General features: G+C 36.8%; 1 protein-coding gene across 11 annotated transcripts in view; it reads left to right on the top strand.

Annotated features, from left to right (window-relative positions):
* IWS1 (interacts with SUPT6H, CTD assembly factor 1) overlaps positions 1-21354 on the top strand; it is a 36038-nt gene extending 14684 nt beyond the window's left edge. For 4 of the 11 annotated variants that reach the window (XM_082690326.1, XM_082690325.1, XM_082690322.1 and 1 more), the window contains exons 4-14: positions 887-1076; positions 1621-1678; positions 6610-6707; positions 7654-7804; positions 8356-8438; positions 9517-9646; positions 10526-10643; positions 12587-12698; positions 13269-13325; positions 16255-16366; positions 20984-21354. In XM_082690326.1, the coding sequence (XP_082546452.1) occupies positions 887-1076; positions 1621-1678; positions 6610-6707; positions 7654-7804; positions 8356-8438; positions 9517-9646; positions 10526-10643; positions 12587-12698; positions 13269-13325; positions 16255-16366; positions 20984-21115 (1241 nt within the window). In that variant the 3' untranslated portion in view covers positions 21116-21354. Of the gene's footprint in view, positions 1-883; positions 1077-1620; positions 1679-6609; positions 6708-7653; positions 7805-8355; positions 8439-9516; positions 9647-10525; positions 10644-12586; positions 12699-13268; positions 13326-16254; positions 16367-16807; positions 17199-20983 lie in introns of all 11 variants that reach the window. The other 7 variants (XM_082690324.1, XM_082690323.1, XM_082690319.1 and 4 more) reach the window with 3 other exon arrangements.
* The last annotated feature ends 221 nt before the right edge of the window (positions 21355-21575 follow it).

The following is a 21575-nucleotide window of genomic DNA, read 5'->3' as shown; positions in this document are numbered from 1 at the left end:
GTACCCAGAGTTAGCTGCAAATGTGACAGTCAGTGCACTAGTTTCCATCTAGCTATTGACTGAGTTCCCAAGTCTTTTTGGTACCTGTCTTTTGTGAAATGTGGTTGAATACCCAAATATGAGGAAGTTTGTGAGGGAGACTGTATTTAGAGACTCTATGTCTCTGTAGCATATTCTAATCTTTGTTACCTGGGATCCTGTTTTCATAGATAATAATTTTTACTTGATTGCTTTTTTAAATTTTATTACTTTTTTATGAAACTTCGTTGATAAGGTGGGGAGGCCTATTCCCTTATAAGCTGACAATTGTTACAGGAGAAGGAAAAAGACCATCACACATGTGCCATCCAGTTTACTAAGGGAGATGAGAAATTCCAAACTGACCAGCAGTGTCATGGGAGTATGGGAATTCCACAAAAGAATATCTGAGCCTTTTCAGTTCTGCTAATATTTGGCAGAATAGAAGGGACTCTAATTCTGTACATCATTCTAGGCTTCTTTTCTCTGTTCCCCCAAAGGAAAGGTAGCTATTCTTATATTGATTGTTTTGTTCTTCATCTTCCAGTTACTGTTTCCTAAAGAGTATCATAATTGTGAGTTAACTCTGAACCTTTTAGTCACTATTTTTTTAAATAGTTTTTACTTAATCTCTGTACCTGATGTGGGGCTCAAACTCAAGACCTGGAGATCAAGAGTCACATGGTCTGACAGACAGTCAGGTGCCCCTGGTCTTTTTTTTTTTTTTTTAAATAATTATTCTAAGCTGTGTGTTAGAAGCCCTTTGATTTTTGCTGAGTGTTGCCATTTTAAATCACCTGTTCCTTTTAGTAATACCATGACCATGATGAATAAGATTAATGATATTTTGCACCTTTTTTGACAGCAGCAAAGAAGAGTCGTGTTGTCTCTGATGCAGATGACTCTGACAGTGATGTTATATCAGACAAATCAGGCAAAAGAGAGAAGACTCTAGCATCTGACAGTGAAGAAGAAGTAGGGAAAGAAGAGTTGTCTGATAAGAAAAATGAAGAGAAGGATCTGTTTGGGAGTGATAGTGAGTCTGGGAATGAAGAAGAGTAAGTGACAGTATAACATGAGTTTTCAAGGGTTCATAGAGGTGGTAGAGAGGGGTTTGTCTTTTAAGTTTTTTTAAACTTGTATTAAAATTTTGTAATGAGAAGTAAAATATAATATATCCTGCCTGACTGCATGCCTTTGGGGGATTCAGGAATCCTGAACTATTGCTACACACTATATAACGTGGATGAATCTCAATAGTATTAAGTGAAAGTGAAGAAGACATGTCTGATTCCACTGATGTGAAGTTCAGGAGCAGGCAAAATTAATCTGCGGTGATGGAAATCAGAATGGTGGTTGGCTCTAGGATGTTCATGTAGGGACTGGCTAGAAAGGGCCACGACTGAACTCCCTGGAGAGATCAAATTGTTCTATATTTTGATGAGGGTAATGGTTACATGAATGTGTACTTTTCTCAAAATCCACCAAAATGGACACTTAAGATCTGCACATTTTACTGTACATAAAATATACCTTATTAGAAAAAGATTTCATGGTTCCTGGGCAAATGAGAAGAAAGCAAATGATTTCCTTCTCTTCTAGAAATCTTATTGCAGACATATTTGGAGAATCTGGTGATGAAGAGGAAGAAGAATTTACAGTAAGTATAAGGGAGATATTTCCTCTTAGACTATCGTTTTTGTTTCTGTGGCAGTGGTTCCCAAATAGGTAACTACAATAAGTAGAAATAAACAATTATAATGTGTTCAGTAGAAATGTCTAAAATAGAGGATTCAGAAAAGTGAATTAAAAGTATGTACAGAAGCATAAAAGGCAAAATTGAATTAATTGGTGGGGGACATTTTAAGAGATGGTGACAGGTACCTTATAATGCTAAAGGGAAAGATTCATAATACTTAACAAAACTTGTGATTCTAGCAGTGGCAGGCTAGGTAATTTGGACCAACCCTTCCACTAAGGATGACTAGAAAAGCCAGACAAATGTTTAAAAATCTGATCAGCAGAGGAACAATGTAGCAAAGAATTACTAAGCCAAACCCCAGATGGTAAAGCTCAGCATTTAAAACTGCTTTTTCTGGGATGGTTGCCTGATTAGGCTGAGAGGCTGGTCATATTTTTGACAGCCTCAGGGGTCAAAATTTGGAGGTCAGATTTTGCTGAGCTTAGGAGACTTTGAAAACTGCATCCTCAGAATTGGGACTCCTTGGATTAAGAGTGATGTGGAAGTGGTAAGAGTCTGCTTAGATTTTAGGCCAGCTTTGAGTCTTCTAACAACCTAGAGAACCTCAGTCCCAGAGATTCAATGACAGTGCGCCTTAATTCATTGGCTAGTGCTCTGAGACACCTGGCATATTCAGACAAATCCCTTTAGGACAAAGGTAGCATCATCACAGGCCTCAGATTATTTATGTAGTTTATCAGGTACGTAGTGTGGTACACAATCATAGATAACGTTAAAAGAAGCAATAGTGACAACAGATAATAGAAATAGAGGGTCTAGATACAGGAATCTTGGCTGTTTCCTTAAAAAGCAAAAAAACTGTTCAGGCAGATAAAAGATTAGAAATTTTGTCAGAGCAAACAACTTTGATTTTTTTTTTTAATTTAAAAAAATTTTAAGATTATATTTTTGAGTAACCTCTATACCCAGCATGGGGCTTGAACTCACAACCCTGAGATCAGGAGTTGCATGTTCCACCAGCTGGGCCAGACAGGTGCCCCAGACCAAACAATTTTTTTAAAAAGGTAGATTTGGAAGAAGAGAACTGAATAGAAATTCTGGAGTGGTAAAATTATAGTAAGAAATTAAAAATTTGGTGGATGAGTTTAACAACAGAATAGAGTTATTTGAAAAGAAAATGAGGTTAGAAGGAGCTATTTAGAATGAAGAATTGAGATATATTAAAAAATTATAAATTATACATGAGAAGGCTTAACATAGTGAATTGGAATCTTCGAAAAATATAGCAGAAGCATTTAAGGAAATGTAAAGCAAGAGTTTCTAGAAGTTGTGCAAATTACAAGCAGGATAAATACAATGATACAGTAAAAATCTGTACCTAAATACATCATAGTAAAATTGCAAGAAGTCCAAGAAGACAGGGAAAATTAAAAGTAGCCAGAGGGGGAAAATATTACATTCAGAGAGGCAAAAATCAGATTAATAGCTGACTTCTTAACAGAAACTAACTGCAAACTTAGTGTTCTGTTACATTCAGCAAAAATACTTGTCAGGAATGAAGATTTCCTCCTAATTCATCTTACCAATATACCAATTGATGGAGATACTAAAGGCAGAAAGAAAATCTCAGGTGGAAAATCAGGGATTTAGGAAGAAAAAGCAACAAAAGTGTGTGGGTAAGTCTAAATGGGTATTGATGCTACAAAAGAAAGTCATGTGTGGTGTGGGTTGAAATATCTATAAAATTAGAATATGACAGCAGTAACAAATTGGGAGTATACATGGTCTTTGCAAATGTGTATAAAACGACATCAGTAGACTTTGCTATGTGATCTCTAAAGTGGCCACTAAAAAGACTAATGGTATATGTAACTTCCAATTAATAGGGGGGAAAAACAATAATAAAAGCTATCAATCCAAAAAGAAGGCAAGAGAAAAAGAAAGAGGTATAGAACAGGGAATAATTAGAGTAGGATATAGTAAGATAGCAGATTTAAGCTTTCATAACATCTCAGGTTATATTAAACAAATATATCAAGTGCTCTAATTAATGGACAGAGGCGGTCAGACTGGATTTTAAAATATAGCTGTTTACTCATTTCATGATTCATGAAGGTAAAGAAAAGTCGAAAATAAAAGGATGGAAAAAGATACTGTGTGTGAACGCTAGTAAAAAAAAAACTGGCACAGCTATATGAATATGAGACTTTGAGGGTCACTTTAGGGGTGCCTGGGTAGCACAGTTGATTAAGTATGTGACCCTTTCGGCTCAGGTTGTGATCTCAGGATCTTGAAATCGGGCCCTCCCTCAGGCTCTGTGTCCAGTGCAGAGTCTGCCTTGGATTCTCTCTCTCAAATAAATAAATCTTCAAAAAAAAAAAAAGAGGGTCACTTTATATTGATGAAAAAGGTTTTCAAATTGTATATATATACTAATGTGGCCGAAATACATATATACAAAACAAAAATTGACAGAATGGCAGAGAGAAATGGACAAATCTATTATCTGAGTGGAATGTAACCAATAGAACAAGCAGACCAAAAAGCCACTGAAGAGTCTCTTTTTATGTAATCTGGAAATAAATGCAAGAATACAAAATAAAAGTTTGGGGATTATAAAAGTTAAAATTATTTTCTGTTCTTTGGCTTTCCTTTTCACTTTCTTAATGGAGTCTTGAGCAAAAGTTTTTAATTTTAATATAAATCGACTTTATCCATCTTTTCCTTTATAGTGAAACTTTGAATTCCCACAAATTTTTGCTTATTCCTAAGATCATAGAGATACTCTCATGAGTTATATTCTAGAAGCTTTTTTTTAAAAAGTTTTATTTATTTATTTATTTGACAGAGAGAGAGATCACAAGTAGGCAGAGAGGCAGGCAGAAAGAGAGAGAGGAGGAAGCAGGCTCCCTGCTGAGCAGAGAGCCTGATGTCAGACTCGATCCCAGGACCCTGAGATCATGACCTGAGCCGAAGGCAGCGGCTTAACCCACTGAGCCACCCAGGCGCCCTAGAAGCTTATTTTAATCTTTCACATTTAGTTAGAGAATCCACCTGTAATGGGTATGTATGAGATAGAAGTTAGGGGGTTCCTGGCTGGCTCAGTTGGTAGAGCCTATGACTCTTTATCTTGGGATTGTAAAGAAGCCCCACATTGGGTATATAGAGTTACTTTAAAATGTTTAAAAAATTTTTTCCTCCCATTTGGAATATCTAGTTGACCCAGGCCATCCTTTCCTGCTTCTCCCTAGTGCTGTCTTTGTCATAAACAAAGTGTCTGTAGATGATTTCCAGTCTATTTCGGCAGTTTCTTGTCTGTTCTGTGGGTCTCTTTATCCTTGCAGTGTTAATACAGAACTGTGGATATTTGGTTGTTGATGCCCTCTAAGCTTGTTATTTTTCAAGATTGCCTTGACTTTCTTTTAGCACATTCCCATATAAATTTTAAACCAAGCTTTTGCAAAAATTACAAAGTATAAACATTTTCTGAAGGCAGAGCAGTGAAATTAGAAATTCAATTAGAAATTGAATTAGAAATTCAAAATCCACAAACAAAATAACCTTGCCACCCAGAAATTTAAGACTTTCTTGTCAGACAATTCTTGCATTGAAAAAAAAAATCAGTACTTTAATTCCTAAAAGAGTGAAATTTAGATGAATTTAGAATCTGATTCAAGAGGGTAGAAAAATAAAGTGAACCTAAGGAAAATAGGAATAATAGGAATAATTCATTCAACAAATATTTGGGAGCCTGTATGCCAGAGATTGGATATTGCACGAATGGTGCGTATACTCAATTAAGCAGCTTTTTTACAAGAGTAAGATGTGTTTCTCTAGTTTAGAGAATTACCATCAACTTGATTTTGGGTTTAGTTCATGGAGAAAAACAACATACTCTGAACTATTGGAAAGATCTAAGTACAACATAAAAGAAGCTATAAAGAAAAGACTGACCATTTTAATTGCATAAAAGTAAAAAATTATGCTTGGAAAACATTACCATAAACAAAATGCAACTGTACCAATTGAAGATTGTGCAGGCCCTGTCACTTAAAAAGTGCTGTTTTAAAGAGACTAAGTTTTAAATCCATACCAATAAGACAAAGATCCAACAGGAAAATGGACATAGGAAATTGGGAGTTCCATAGAGAAAAAATTAAAAATGACCTTTAAACATGAACAAAATGCCCACCGTTACTCATAAGAGAATATAAAGAAAGATGCCTTTTAGTTTTTGGTTTAGAGATTGGCGAATATCAATGTTTGATAACTTGTAGTAGTGAAAAACTGGAGAAACAGGTGTACTTAATGCTTTGCTGGAAAGAATAAGTATAACCTCTATGAAGAGTTTGGTAAATATCTCACAGAATTTCAAATGCATATACTTAAATGTCAGTGGCAAAATACATAAACAATGTATTGGTTACAGTCATAGTATGAAATAATCCAAAGCCTTAAAATGAATGAGGACACTTTATGCCAATATTAATTGATCTCCATATTCTAGCTTTGCACAGTGGCAGTATCGCAGCCAATGAGGTTTATCCGAGGCGCGATTATTGCTAATTGATCTCCATATTCTATTGTTAAATGTGGAAAGCGCAGACCAGCATATACTGTACCCAGTGCGTGAAGTATGCTACCATTTGTATCATAAAAGGGGATAAGAAATAGATATGTTTAGAAGTATGTATGTGTAAATATAGGCTATTTCTGGAAGAAGACATAAGAAAAGTAATACTAGCAGCTAAGGTGGAGGAAGCTTTTTTGCTCTTTACCTTTTTATGAATGTATTACTTTAAAAATGCAAAAAAAAATTAAGAGTAGTTATACTAAAGGAAATCTGTAAGGAAATTGCAATAACCCTGGTAAATTTACCTGGCCTGTAGGGTTTTAACCAAGAAGATTTGGAGGAAGAAAAAAGTGAAACACAGGTAAAAGAAGCAGAAGATTCAGATTCTGATGATAACATAAAGAGAGGAAAACAGTAAGTTTGTTTCATTTTTTAAAAAGGAATTTGTTAAAAACAGGGTTCCTGGAGGGGAGTGGGTGGAGGAATGGGGTAACTGGGTGAAGGGCCTTAAGGAGGGCATGTGATGTAATGAGCACTGGGTTTTATATAAGACTGATGAATCACTGAACTTCACCTCTGAAACTAATAATATACTATATGTTAATTTAAATTAAAAATCATAAAGGTATTTGTTAAAGAGTACTTTAAAAATGAAGATAGAGACTATCAAACTTTGTTTTTTCTTATTTTGGTTCCTTACTAAGTGTAGCAAAGAATCTGTTCCATTTTTCTCCATTCTTTTTCTCTATATAAAGTGCTGTCTGAAAGTACACTTACGCTTACTATTTTTCTTTTCATTTGCCCTGTGCTCAGCTTCTTAATTTGTGTCATCCTCACTGTGTAAGCTCTTCTTGAGTTACTGAAACATAACATAAAAATACATTTTTTGAGAGAAAAGCTGACTTTGGGGTTCCAGGGGCAATGAGGTAAAGTCCTAACTACAAAATATTACTTGGTTGAATTTCACTTTCTTTGGTTGAGATGATTGTAATCTCTGTTCAGAGAAGTCTGGTATCTTGAAAGGTGCCAAGTTGTAAGTATTTGAAGTTTAGAAGAAAGTAGCATTTTGTGGTATTAGAATTAAGAAAGTTGGTGGTTCTTAACTGTGACAAAAGGAGATTTGTATTTAAAAGGGAATTTGTGGGTGCCTGGGTGGCTCAGTGGGTTAAGCCTCTCTGCCTTTGGCTCAGGTCATGATCTCAGGGTCCTGCGATAGAGTCCCACGTTGGGCTCTCTGCTCTCTCTGCCTGCCTCTCTGCCTACTTGTGATCTCTCTCTGTCAAATAAATAAATAGAGTCTTTTAAATAAAATAAAAGAAAAGGGATTTTGTATTTCACTTGATTTTGTGTCGCTCCTTAGTATGGACTTCCTGTCGGATTTCGAGATGATGTTGCAGCGGAAAAAGAGCATGAGCGGCAAGCGCAGGCGTAACCGAGATGGTGGTACTTTTATTAGTGACGCTGACGACGTAGTGAGTGCTATGATTGTCAAGATGAATGAGGCTGCGGAGGTAAGATGGGTCACTGGTGGCTTCCTCTTTTCTTTCCTCACTTAAGAGAAAAGTATGTGGAGACATGTAGCTGAAATAAGACTGGTCATGGGTGTTTAATTGTGGACATATATGTGATAGTATGTTAGTTTGTTTTCTATCTTGGTAGAATTTGAAATTTTCTATAATTAAAATAGGAAAAAGCACTAAAGTAAATACTGAAACTCTTCTTTAATAACAATAACATTATTCCTCTAAATTTGTAATTGTTTAAGCTATCTAATGGTTTTGTAGGTTTGATTAATACAGATGTAGAGGTGGTGGGTATTAAGGAGAGCATGGAGCACTGGATGTGGTGCATAAACAGTGAATCTTGGAACACTGAAAAAAATAAAAAAATACAGACGTAGAATTTGGGGTTCTATTAAAAAGTTCATTTTTTAGTTTTCTTGTAGAAAAAATTGTTACTAGGAGATATTGCTGCTTTATTTTAAAGTTTAGAATTATAGTGGTTACAATTTATTATTAACAATAAGTGTTGCTTTTTAAAAAATCTTTTTCTTCCTGGATAGGAAGACAGACAGTTGAACAATCAAAAAAAGCCAGCACTGAAAAAATTAACATTATTACCTACTGTGGTCATGCACCTTAAGAAGTAAGTATTCTGTTTCCTTGAAAAAGTTGTTTCCTCTTAATGGAATAATATTCAAACTATGTACTGGTGTTCTAGAGATGTTATTTAATGACTGCTATCTGTCAATTCATAGAAAAATAATAATAAATAGAATTTCCTAAATTATATTACTTCCTCCCAAATTTTATTTTATTTTATTTTTTTAAGAGGTGCGTGAGGGGCAGAGGGAGAGAGAAAATCTTAAGCAGGCTCCATGCCTGGCTCAGAGCCTGATGCAAGGCTTGCTCTCATCATCCTGAGATTATGCCTTGGGCTGAAATCAGGAGTTGGATGTTTTATCTGACTGAGCCACCCAGGTGCCCCCTCATAAATTTTTCTTAAGTCTTGATCCTGTTACAAACAGAACAGAACAAATAGCAAACTGACATTAAGGAAAGAAAAGCACGTAAACCACTACTTTTGTTTTTTATCCACTCTTGTTTTGAGTCTAGTAAAATTACATCTCTTTTCCCAGTGTAATTGAGCACAGAGAAAATTCTGGGGGACTGGTTAAAGCCTGTATTGTAGGAGGCTTATATGACCAGTTATATCATTAAGTATGTCACTGGTCTTCTAGAATAAGGACCCTCTTTTGATAGATCTTGATACTAGGCTGTTTCACTGGTTTACTTATATTCTTAAGCAACTGATTTCTCCTTGAATCTAACCAAGTTAGGTGTCCTGCCAAGACTAACACAATTTTGGGTTCTCTATCATCTAAACCAGTTTGAGAATCTCTATTCTGATAAAGATTTTTTTTTTTCAGTTATAATTATTGGAGCTCTTTATTCTTATTATCTGTACCATTCATATAGTGTTAACCTGTCTTATATAATTCAGGTTTTTAACAAATGATCTTTGTGTGTCAAATCTGTTTTTTTTTTTTTTTTTAAGTAGGAACTAAATTTTATATTGCTTTTGAAACAAGAATAGGTACTCAGTAAGGTGGTTGAGTAACTTTAAAAGCAGTCTTTGGAAATGCCACTAAATATATAAGAAAATCCAGAGCAACCTATGGTAGAACCAAGGTTCAGAGACTTGACTTTTTTTTTAATTGCAGGCAGGACCTTAAAGAAACATTTATTGACAGTGGTGTGATGTCTGCCATCAAAGAATGGCTCTCCCCTCTACCAGATAGGAGTTTGCCAGCATTGAAGATACGAGAGGAGCTATTGAAGATTCTGCAAGAGGTTAGAGGCAAATAATCTAAGTATATGTCCTTCATTGATTATCTGATGTGGTTTGTATTGTTACAACCTCTGTGTCAGCATGTACTTAACATTTCTGCCTTAGTCTGCCAGAAGAGGGGTTTCAATAGGTATGTCTATTAGAAACATACTAAATAAAATGAGCATAAAAAGGAAGGCCTTATAACATTTCATGGAACTATAGTATTGAAGGAAAAAGATCTTGGAGTTGCTATTATTTATCTAAGAGGAATTGTGTAGCAGTGGACATGTTTTAGGAAGGCACTTGAAGTAGAAAAGGCACCAATTTCAGATTCAGATAAATTTGCTCATGAAATCTTGAGCTGAGCCACCTTTATGTGGCTGTGACACCTTGGGCAGGCTACTTAACTTCTGAAAGAATTCCCAAGGAACTTCCCGTGTGCCAGGTGTTCATACATGTATTGGTTCATTTATTCCTCACAACAAATGTGTAAAGTAGGTGTATTGTATTCATTCTACAGATGAGGAAATGAAGACTCATGAGAAGTTAAATGACTTGTCCAAGGTCACATAACTAGCAGATTGGCTATGCTTGGGTTCAGACTGAGGTCTGTTTGATTCAGAGGCCTGTACTGATGCTTGTTATTAAACTGCTAACTTCTGAGTAGGGTTAGTTTACACTTTCCACATTAAGTTTTACTTTGACTCAGTGTAATACTGAAATCTCAACTCTTGATAGGAACACAGAGTATCTTTGTGTTCAATGTCTGCAGATTCTGAAAATGAAATTTTCCTTATTCTTTTGTGAAAGAACCAGGTGTTGGAGGTCCTCTAGAATAGATTGGCAGGACTCCCAGTTTTTTAGTGATTAATGTATTTGTATGTGTTTGTGTTCGCCAGCTACCTAGTGTGAGCCAGGAGACCCTGAAGCATAGTGGGATTGGACGAGCAGTGATGTATCTCTATAAACACCCCAAGGAATCAAGGTCCAACAAGGATATGGCAGGGAAATTAATCAGTATGTACATTTTGCTTTTTGTTGTGTTGTGTTTATGTATGTCAGAAAGACGTGTATGTATAAAAGCAAACTATATTTTTACCAATATTCATTTAAAATGGATTCATGACGTAGAATAGAAATTCTTTTGGTAATTTCTTGTGGGTACCAGTTTTTTAGCCTTAGTCTTAAAATGTTCCTCAGCATATTTAAGTATGCTATGAATATTAAGGATAGCAAGTGAAAAGTTTTCTAATCCTGGCTCAAGAGCATATATAGAGAGGGGGTTAGTATACAGGCCCTAGAGTCCATCATATCTGGGTTCAAATCCTGGATTCACCATCTACCTTATTGCATTCTTTAGGCAAGTGATTTAAGCTCTAAGCCTTGGTTTCCTCCTCTGTAAAATAATGACATGTTCACTTTGAATTATAAAGATTAAATTAGAGGATATAGGTACTGTATTATATATTATATACGATTATATATAGTTGTATATATTACATATATATATAAGCACAGTGCCTAGCACATAGTAAGACCTCAAGAAATGTTAGCCGCTAGTGCTGTTGTTACTTTTTTAATGGTTTTCAAAGTGTTTTGCATGTTCTTATTTAATGATAACTGAGAAATCCAGGAGTCTAACTGGAATTAATCTAATCAATTACTGTATCTTTCAGTTTTAAGAATGAAAACCGTGTGTGTTTTCATCATTCTTCTTACTTCTTCTATGTTCCATGTTGCAAAGGAATTTTTTAAACTTCAAGGATATATCAAAAATATTCCTGGGGCACCTGGGTGGCTCAGTGGGTTAAGCCTCTGCCTTCGGCTCAGGTCATGATCCCAGGGTCCTGGGATCGAGCCCCACATCAGGCTCTCTGCCCAGCAGGGAGCCTGCTTCACCCTCTCTATCTGCCTGCCTCTCTGCCTACTTCTGCCTACTTGTGATTTCTCGCTCTCAAATAAATAAATAAATAAATCTTTAAAAAAATATTCCTATATGTGAATATAATAATTACTTTTCTACTCAGTTTTTGAGATTATCAAAGGTTTTTAGAGAAATTTTTTTTGTGAACTAGAGAAGTATTACATTTTTGATCTTGTTAATAAACTGCAGTGCATTATTATGTGATAAACTTCTAATGCTTTTATGCAGTAGTTCTCAGCTCTCATTTTGCCCTAAGCCGAGAGAAGCAGAATATTCAGACTAATACCCATGACGTACTATAACAGTAATTCTGAATCTAATAGTGGGGTTGGTAGGCAAAATATATAAAGATACATAGACTCCCTGAGACTCCCTGCTCCCTTATTTGATAACACCTAATCTTCTTTCTGAATATTCTTGCTTGCTTTGATGGTGTAGTAAATGCAGCAGTAAGCTATATTTTGTTTGAGAACAAAAACTTCACCCCTGGACTTCTACTGACTAAATGGTGGGCATGTTTTACTTTGGTTCATGGTCACATCACTGTAGCAGCTTTCTTAGACTTAATGAAATCTAGACTCTGTGCTGTACTGTTAAAATGCAATTTTTGAAGATTTAGACATTTGACAAGTAATAAGGGAGCTTGTTTTTGGTTATACTAGGAAGCTAGAAGAATTTCAAGATCTGTTTTCAGTAGAGTCAACTTACAAATTAGGCTGTCTTTGAAATGTCAGTACAGCTAATTGATGATTGTCAAAGTGAGTCAGTTATTACTTCCTTTAAACCTCTGTGGTAGTTAAAGGCATAAATGAATTTTTGACACTCAGTTTTCTGAATCAGCGGAAGCTGGTTATAGTACTGGTATCATTACCTGCTGTGTTTATCCTGAAACGGTTCTGAAATAATGGTATCTTTAGGGAAAGAATATTCTAAAGCCTGGAATATTACATCATACTAGGATGTAATATTATTATTTCAGGGAATGGTAGCAGATATGCTACTTTCTAGTCTAAATAATTGACTTTCCTTGTTACAGATGAATGGTCTCGGCCTATATTCGGTCTTACCTCAAACTACAAAGGTATGACAAGAGAAGAAAGAGAGCAGAGAGATCTAGAACAAATGCCTCAACGACGGAGAATGAACAGGTATGAAGAGTAAATATTGTTCCAGCAACTCAGGTTTTGTAATCAGGTCGTTAAGAATCCTGCAGAGTGATGGGATTTTGTCTTTTCTCTCAGCTTCGTAGGTCTGTATAGTTTATACCCTTTTAGTTTAAATGTGGTACTGTACAGTGAAGGCCCACACTCTCTTCTTTTTTGGTTTGATTTGGTGGAATGTGGCCTCTGCCAAATTTAGAGGTTGCTTGTGTTTTTCCCGCCAGTTGCAGGAAAAACTCTTTCTCAGGCCCATTTTCAGATTCTTAGGAGAAAAAAAATTGTTCCTGTTCCAGTTTGTATCAGCAAACCAGATGCAATTGCATTCAGGATGACAAAGTTATAAGTTACAAAAATGGCAGTTATTCCTCACCCATGATGAAACCTGGTATGCAAACTATCATTAAAAGAAGTTATAATTTTAAAAGATTTGGAGTAATTTTCCCAGATCCAGTGTAAAGGACCAAATTGCGGCCCAAGTTTGATATTTCGCTTTGCTGGGTTTTTTTTAGTTCTAAGGTTCTAACATTCTTGGTATCTCATTGATAATTTTTTTCACAGCACTGGTGGTCAGACACCCCGAAGAGACCTGGAAAAGGTGCTGACAGGAGAAGAGAAGTAAGATTTTTTTTATTAATTGTTGTTCTTAGACTTCATATAGAAAATCTTCTGCTTATTGCTTTAAAAAAACGGCAAATGAAACGTTATCTTTACCTTGGTGGGGGGATGGCTTTCAGATTAACATTTATTGAATATCCACAAACGTGGTGGTGGTCTAGAGGATGTAACATTGAGAAATAGTTCATTTCAGTAAAGATTTTGTTGCTGCTTGCTATGTGCTAGATTGTGTTGAGTTCTGGGAATATAAAAACCAAAAGTGGCCCATGCTCTTAAAATGTCTATAAAGAGTTTTTAAGTAAAGGGGAGAGTTTAAGTAATGGTATGGGTTATCATGCAAAGTCTGCTTCAGGAATAGCAAGTAGACTGAAGTGGTTGGGCAATAGTGTGGTACCTGAGATTGTACAAGATGAGTTTGAGACTATAGATGTGGGCCAGATTTTGAAGGGGTTTAAATCAAGTTGTGGAATTGTCACTTCTCTTTGTGATTCTATAGAAAGTGGACATAGATATGACGTCAGATTTGATTTGGAATGCTGGTGCTGGTGGTATCGTGGTACAAGGTGGGTTAGAGTGCAGAGAAGCTGAAGGCCGTGAAACTGAGGTACAAAATTGCCAAGAATTGGTGACTCTGTGGGTGAGGAGTTTGACTAATGTTGAAGATACCAGTTTTATCCCAAGTAACTCAGGCAGTGGTATTACCATTTGCCTAAATAGAGAGGAAGAGTAGATTTGGAGGACATAGGTGCCTTCTGCTTTGGGCATAGTAAATGTGAGATGCCTAGTGAAATACTCTTACAAATATCATGTATGATATTTATAATGTAAATATCATGGGTCTAAAACCTGGATTTGGGGCCAGAGACAATAGATTTGACAGTTATTTTCACAGAAATGATTGTGGAACCAAGGAAGTATAGAGTAAGAAATAAACCACACCACTTTGAAAAGGGTGTAGCCAGTGAAAGTGAGTGAGTAGGTGTTGCTCTGCATGCTGGAGGAAACACTAGAGGAGAATGAAGAGGCCGTGCTGGAGAGGGGTAGCTGCAAAGGGCATGGGCCATTGCAGAGGCTACAGAGGAGTTTGTGCAGTGAGTGCTGGCAATCAGGTGGCACCCAGATTGCAAGAGAGGGGGGAAGAAGAGCTAGATAGCACTGGTGGTGTTGATTTGTGGATAGATTTGATGATGGGACAGATGGCAGCTTTAGGGGAGAATAGGTTATGAGAATTTTCTTTGGCTAGCCACTTAATTTATTCCTGTATTTGAAACTTATAGAAGCTTGATATTAAGAATAGATGAAACTTGGGGTGCCTGGGTGGCTCAGTTAGTTAAACTTCTGACTCTTGATTTTGGCTCAGGTCATGATCTCAAGGTTGAGAGATCACGTTCTGCACTGGGCATGAAGCCTGCTTAAGAGTCCTTCTCCTGCTCTCTCTGCCCTCCCCACCCCCTCACTTTCACACTTTCTCTCTCTTTAAAAAAAAAAAAAAAAAGATTACACTCCATACAAGGAAATAGAAATGAATTTTTTATCCTCTTCTCCCACTCCAACCTCCCCCCACACAGACAAACATATACCTACTCTCCATTTACCAATAGAGTAAATAGTTACCTAAAAGTTGAGTGATTTGAATGCCCAGATGTTTATAAATAGGCTTTACTTTTGAGGGGTGCTAGTCTTAATTTAGTCTTAAATTTATACATAAAAGTAACTATGTCACACCATCAAATGCTGGCAAGGATGTTGAGAAACCAGCTCACTCATACCTTAATGTGAGTAAAATGATACAGCTCCTCTGGATAACAGTTTGGCAGTGCATGTAAAGTTAAGCATGTAACCATCATACAACCCAGCACTTGCAGTCCTGGACACTTTTCCCAGAGAAATGAACACTTAAATTTGTGCAAAAACCTATAAATGAATATACAGCTTTATTCATAATAGTCCAGAACTGGAAACAATCCAGATGTCCTTCAGCAGGTGAATAGTCAAACTGTGGCACATTTGTACTGTAGAATACTGCTCAGCAATTAAAAGGAACAAATACTGATAGATATAACAACTTGGATGGATCCTCATGGGAATTATGTTTAGCGGATAAAGCTAAAGATTATGTAGTGTATTCCATTTATTCTTGAAATGCTAAAATAAGAGAAGTGAACAGATTCATGGTCACCAGGGCTGGGGGCCGGGCAGATGGAGTAAAAGGGTGGACGTGTTTTTTAAGCGGGCAATAGGAAGGACCCTTGTAGTAAATACACGAACCTACACTTGTGATAAAATTGCATAGAACAATAAATACAGAAACACACAGTGAATGTAAGTAAAACTGGGGGAAATGTAAATAAAAACCGATGGACTTATCAACATTAGTATTGTAGTTCTTGGATAGTTTTGCATCTTTTACCATTGGGAGAGACACTGGATCTCTCTGTATTATTTCTTAAAACTACATATGAATCTGTGATTATCCAAACTTTTCAAAACAAGAAGCAGAAATTATTGTATTAATTGCATATGTAATACACAAAAACTACTTTGAGGGCATACTCAGTTTTGGGGGATCATTTTGGCTACCAGATGTTTCATCTCACAAGTGAGACTGTGAGGAGCTCCACCAGACCAGAGAAATTGGAATTTGGGGTTCTGATGTGGGAGCCAGCCTTGGAAAGGAGAGAGGCTTGATTATATCTGAACCTGAAGTGAGGCTAAGAGAACTCCTGAAAATGCAGAGGAAGTTGGCTTTGAGAGGGAAGTAGAAGAACTTTTAGAGTAATGTGAGTGATGGTGAGGTCAGCTGAGATAGCAAGAGGGCAGATAGGGTGACCTGGGGAAGCAGAAGAAGTTTGAAATACCTGTGCAGCTGAATCAGCTGGACCTAGCTGTGATTGGCTACAAAATAGTATGGTTTTCTTCCTATTCTCAGGGCCCTCAGACCTGGAGATCCTGGATTCTGTGCCCGAGCAAGGGTCCCCATGCCCTCAAACAAGGACTATGTTGTCAGACCTAAGTGGAATGTGGAAATGGAGTCATCCAGGGTAAGTAAGTGAGGAGGGAAATAGCGAGGTGGATCTCAAGTGGAAGTTACTATTTTGTCTTTTACTTTACATGTTATAACTTTTAACAGCTCTTGAGGTTTATCTGATTTATTAAAGAGAGCTGTTTTTTGGTCTCTTAGCTAGCCAGATCATTGCTTGTGAGCTTTACTTCAGACTTAAAGCAACATTATCAGTCCCTTTATTTCAACTGAATCTTGAAGTCTAGAGTGTTCTCATGCAGTCATTTTTTTAGAACCATGAGAAACAGAACTCTCTACTTCTGCAATCTACCCCTTCCTTTCTCTTCAACTGTTTTAAGTAATTCTGTTGTGAAATATTTAGGGTAAACACTTCCTCTGTCATCACTGTAAATACTACTCCGTGATCTTCATTGCTCCTCAGTAATCTTTTTTTATTCTCCATTCAAACTACTCTTTCTAGCCTGGTATTCTTAAAAAGGGCCTAAGCCGATTGGAAAAGCATAAGAGGCGATTTGCAGAACAGAAACGACTCAGCAAAGTGCACCGTGCTGTCAAGTTCAGCATTGAAGGCAACAGGATGCCCCTGTAGTCCTGGCCCAACCAGAGTGTATCCGGGAGGTATCCCCAAGGAAGCATGCTCTGTGCATGAGCTTGAATTGTCAGCAGCTAGAGTGAAAACAAGTGTGCGTGTGCTTTCCTAACCAGAAAAGGCCCAGCCCACTTCTAGTTACTGAAATAATGACCTTAACAAACACTTCATGACTTTCAAGTTCTGTTGAATATTTAGAAATCGAAATGGAAGTCCCTTCCTTTATTAGTACCCCAGAAACTCATGGATAATTAATTCCCTGGTAAGCATTTTGATCTTCCTATTACCCATTTTTATTAAAAAGTCTTTTTTAGGGTCCAGAATCATAGTGGTCTGCATTACAAGCATGTAAAGTGATGAGTAGCTTCTTGATGGAAGGGAAGTGACTTTTCCTCCCATTGTCAGTGGCTCATTAGTTTGCATTTGAGGGGACCCATTGCGTAAAGGCTTCCACTAAATAGTTAAGAGATAAATTTGATTAATACTTATTTAATACATGGTTAGAAATGAAAATGTTGGGACCCACCCTTAAAGTCACACTCACTCCCTGCTGTGCTCTGAGATGAATAGCGTTACCTTTGTAGCAGTGTGCTCTTGAGAGTCTGAGTGTGTTGCCTTCCTTTTGTGACTTCTCCATGACCCCTGCTTGGGCAGCTATTTTCATGGACTACACTCACCTTTGTGCCAGTTCATTTTTTATATTAAGCTGCAATCAAAACAAAGCACACTTTCCACTTACTGAGAATAAATGCAGGTAGAAGAGCACTACTTCAGTGCCAAGAACTTTTTCATACTTCCTTCCCCTTTTTTGTACTTTTACCCATATCCACATCCCTTGATATCCCTTATCTTCCTCAGCCACTTCTCTTTCTTTTTACCTTTCCTTTTTCCACTGTCTTTTCCCCTCTTGCTGTCCCAGTCACTTAGGTTTGAGAATTGAGAACGGTAAGACAGAGAAAATGTAATACAGTAAGACAGAGAAAATGTAATAAAAAAAGTTTCAGTGGCCATTCTTCTTTGGAAGCCTAGCTGTGTCCTGAAAGGCATGTGCCTGTCTGCCAGTGTTGCTGGTTCTGATCCCATTCTCCCAGTAGGTGCTGGGCAGGTGGGAAGAAGTGGCCCAGTCTCCTGCTAGAGCAGAGCGGTGACTAGCAGACAGAGAGGCAAGTTCAAGCTGCTTTCCTTTCCTTCATCCCAGCACTCCCGAGATCATAATGTGCCAGTACTATCTAGGTCCAAGTCTAGTAGGCATGTTTGGGAGCTTAGTGGTTTCATGTTACATTTTAGGGTATTGTCCTTAAACCACCTGACACTCTTTTCCTGTTCAGGAAGAGTCCTTATGAATTCACTCAGGGCTTCCACATTGCAGACACTAATGAGTATTATTAGAAAACATATTTTCCAGAAGAAAATTTGAGTAAATGACTTTCAAATGAAACTCTTTGTTTTAAATGTCATTTTTATTTTTGAAAGTACATAAGTAAATATAAAACACTATAGAATAACCCCATCTCAAAGCCCTGCTCTTCTCAAAGACCCCAGTGTTAACAGTTTGTTGTGTTAAATGTATTCCCAGTAATGCTTCAAATTTGTTTTTTTGTGGTTATAATTACAGAAAATTCTGAGATTAGAAAGAGAAATCAGCCACCATTCAAAAGCAGTTTGTTATATTTTTTGCCCTTTTTTTCTATTGATACTTTCATAAAATTACACTGTATATAATTTTGGTAATTTCCCCTCATTAAACCACCTTATCATTTGTCTTTTATATTGGCTGCATAATAGTCTATCATGTGAATATATAATTTGTTTATTTATTCCTCTATGGTTTCTGATTTTTCACTCCTAAATAATGCAGTAACCTACACTACATTGTATATTGAAATGTTTATTCCATGGAGTGCTTTTAAGATAACAGTAAAATGACAAACACAATGTATGTTTTTATATAAACTTTTAAATGCAGAAAGCACAAATAAAGTTAATGTCACTTATAATTCCACCACACCTTAATATTAACATTTTGGGCTATTTCCTTTTTGTCCTTTTTATATTGTACATACACATTACTGGTTTTGTGGTTTGGTGTTTTTGTTTCAACTTTTATGCAAAATTGTTGTTTCATACTTTGGTGGATTTTTGTTTTACTAAATATGGTAAAATTAATTTAAGTAAACATTCTTCAGTGACTTAATATTGTGTCATAATACAGTTGTGCCATAGGTTTTTTTTTTTTTTTTTTTTTTTTCAAGCAAACCCATCTTGCTAATATTTTAAGCTACTTTTGGTTTTTCACTGATGAAACAGTGCAGCATACACTCTCAGTGTTCTAAGGAGGTGTGGTACAGAGTTGAATTAGGAGAGAGGTCATTGAATTTGGCATGTTAGGTACTAAATCTTTTGTGTTCTCTGACTTGGGGAAACTAGGCATCTGCCAGCTATAAGTCTAAATATAAATAGGAATGGATCAGTGTGACCTGGGTGTGTCCCTTTTGTGGAGGCTAGATGGCTCAGATTGTTAGAGAGGTGCTGGGAGATGTTTCTAATGGCGTGTAAAGCTGCTGGGAGTTAGGTAATTGGTGGAGATCTGAGTGGGCTTCTGATATGGACTGACTCTAAGTACTAAGAATCAGGGCACATTTGAAAGGTCACATGTTTAGGACTATCCAGAAAATCTGGGGATTCTATAGGGTGATAGAAGCATAGCTCCTTCTCCTCTGATAAGGAATGTTTTTGCTAACTCAGAGTACTAGTGCCAACTGTTAAATTGACATAAATATTTGGACTTGGGATTGTTTTAGAAAATATAGGGTGGATGATCACTCTTGTTCAAGACTGACTGAGGGTTCCTTGCTTCTGTCTGAGGGGTATGCTGAGTTCTAGAGGTGGGATAAGACTTGAGAGGCTCCTCAACTCAACATCATCACACTGATAACTGACCCAGAGTGTCTCCTTCTGGGCCTCGCCTTCTTTTAGCAATCTTGGAATTGAGCTTCACAGGTGATTCAGTAATAAACATCTGGGGAGAAATAGAAGAACTTGTCCCTTTTTATACCATTCAACATTCTTAAGGATCGGAATTGTCAGTAACACTATAGTCAACCAGAAGAGTTTCCCCTGGTCTTTAACTTTTAAGTGGCAGACCTCCTCACCATTTCTAAAGGTCAGTTTCTTAGAGATGGCATCCTTTTAAGACCCATAGTTGTTAAAAATTAAAAAAGAAATAATCTAACAACCAAATCTTTAAACATATATGGCAAGCAGGAAGAGATGTAAAAAGTAGTAATACCCTTGGATCAAAAGATTTCATTTGCTTTTTTTTGTTGTTATCAAGTGTACTTATTTAATATAAATATAATTGGTTCCAAAGTAGTAGTAATAATAGTAATAGCTGATACGTATTTTGAGCACTGACTGTGTGCTAGTATTTGACACAATTATCTCATTTACTTCTCTTAGCAGTCCTGAAAGGAGGGGCCTGATTTGCATAGGGCTCTAGAACTCGCTGAAGCAAAGTGGGGATTCACCCCAAGTCTGAAACTAGAGCTTCAGCACTTAATGGGTTCGCTTTACTCATCCTCTCACCTCATTCGTTATGCTTAAGGCTTTTTCTCAGATGACTTCCCTTGCCTTAGAAAATCACTATTCTTCATGCCAGCACTGCTGGGAGGTGAATATCTGAAGTGGCCAGCTCCATGTTTGACCTTTGAAAGGGAAAAGCATATAGTCAAAATGTAAGTGAATGGAATTGGGGGAATCATAGTTTAAATTTTCCCCCTTTCATCTAGGAGGTTTCTGTGGACTGAGGCAGAATTTTAAAATAAGACACAGACAACTGTTAATCTTCATTGCGAGAGTTTAATATGTGCACATTGCTAACACTGGTGTGTACACTTCATCTTGTTCCTGAGGTCACCAAAGCATATTGTGATTATTACAGAGATTGGAGCTCTTCTGACTGTTAACTTGCAGATAAAAGAAGATGAAAGACAAAACTAGATTTGTGTATTTCAATAATTTGCTCTTTAATTTTTACCCCACTCTTAGTTTCAGGGGACCTCCAAGAAGGGTATCAGTCGACTGGATAAGCAGATGAGAAAGTTCACAGATATCAGAAAAAAAAGCAGATCTGCACACGCAGTGAAAATCAGCATCGAGGGCAATAAAATGCCATTGTGACCTTGCCTGGGATGTGTCCCCATCTCTAAGAAATGCGCAATGGACTCTTTGGAGAAAGAAGATGATATTTTAAAAATTTTTTTATTGTATCTGTAAATGGTTCTGCTTGTATCAGATGTTGTCATAGGACTCACATTTCTCTCACTTGTATTTAAAACTGTTTGTTGTGTACTTTGTACAGAAGAATACTAGTCATACTTCTATAAACTTTACACAATAAAGTTCCATTCTGGTTTTGGGGGGCTGTCTCTTCATTGTCTTAGAGGATGTATTCTCAGTGGGGGTGAAAATTGGCTTTTGGTGAAAGAAAAAAATCTTAGCTATTACAGTGGTTTGTGACCCTTCCATCTTCCATGTTCATCCTTCCTGGCCATAGTATATAGTAAGGAATTTGGTCTCTGTCTTGGATTCCTGATAAGGAACTTCTAAAAACCTTTGCATTTTCTGGGTGATAAGAATG

The sequence above is a fragment of the Mustela nivalis genome (assembly GCF_964662115.1).
Source record: "Mustela nivalis genome assembly, chromosome: 11".
Taxonomy (NCBI): Eukaryota; Metazoa; Chordata; class Mammalia; order Carnivora; family Mustelidae; genus Mustela; species Mustela nivalis.
This window is presented reverse-complemented; position numbering and strand designations above follow the sequence as displayed.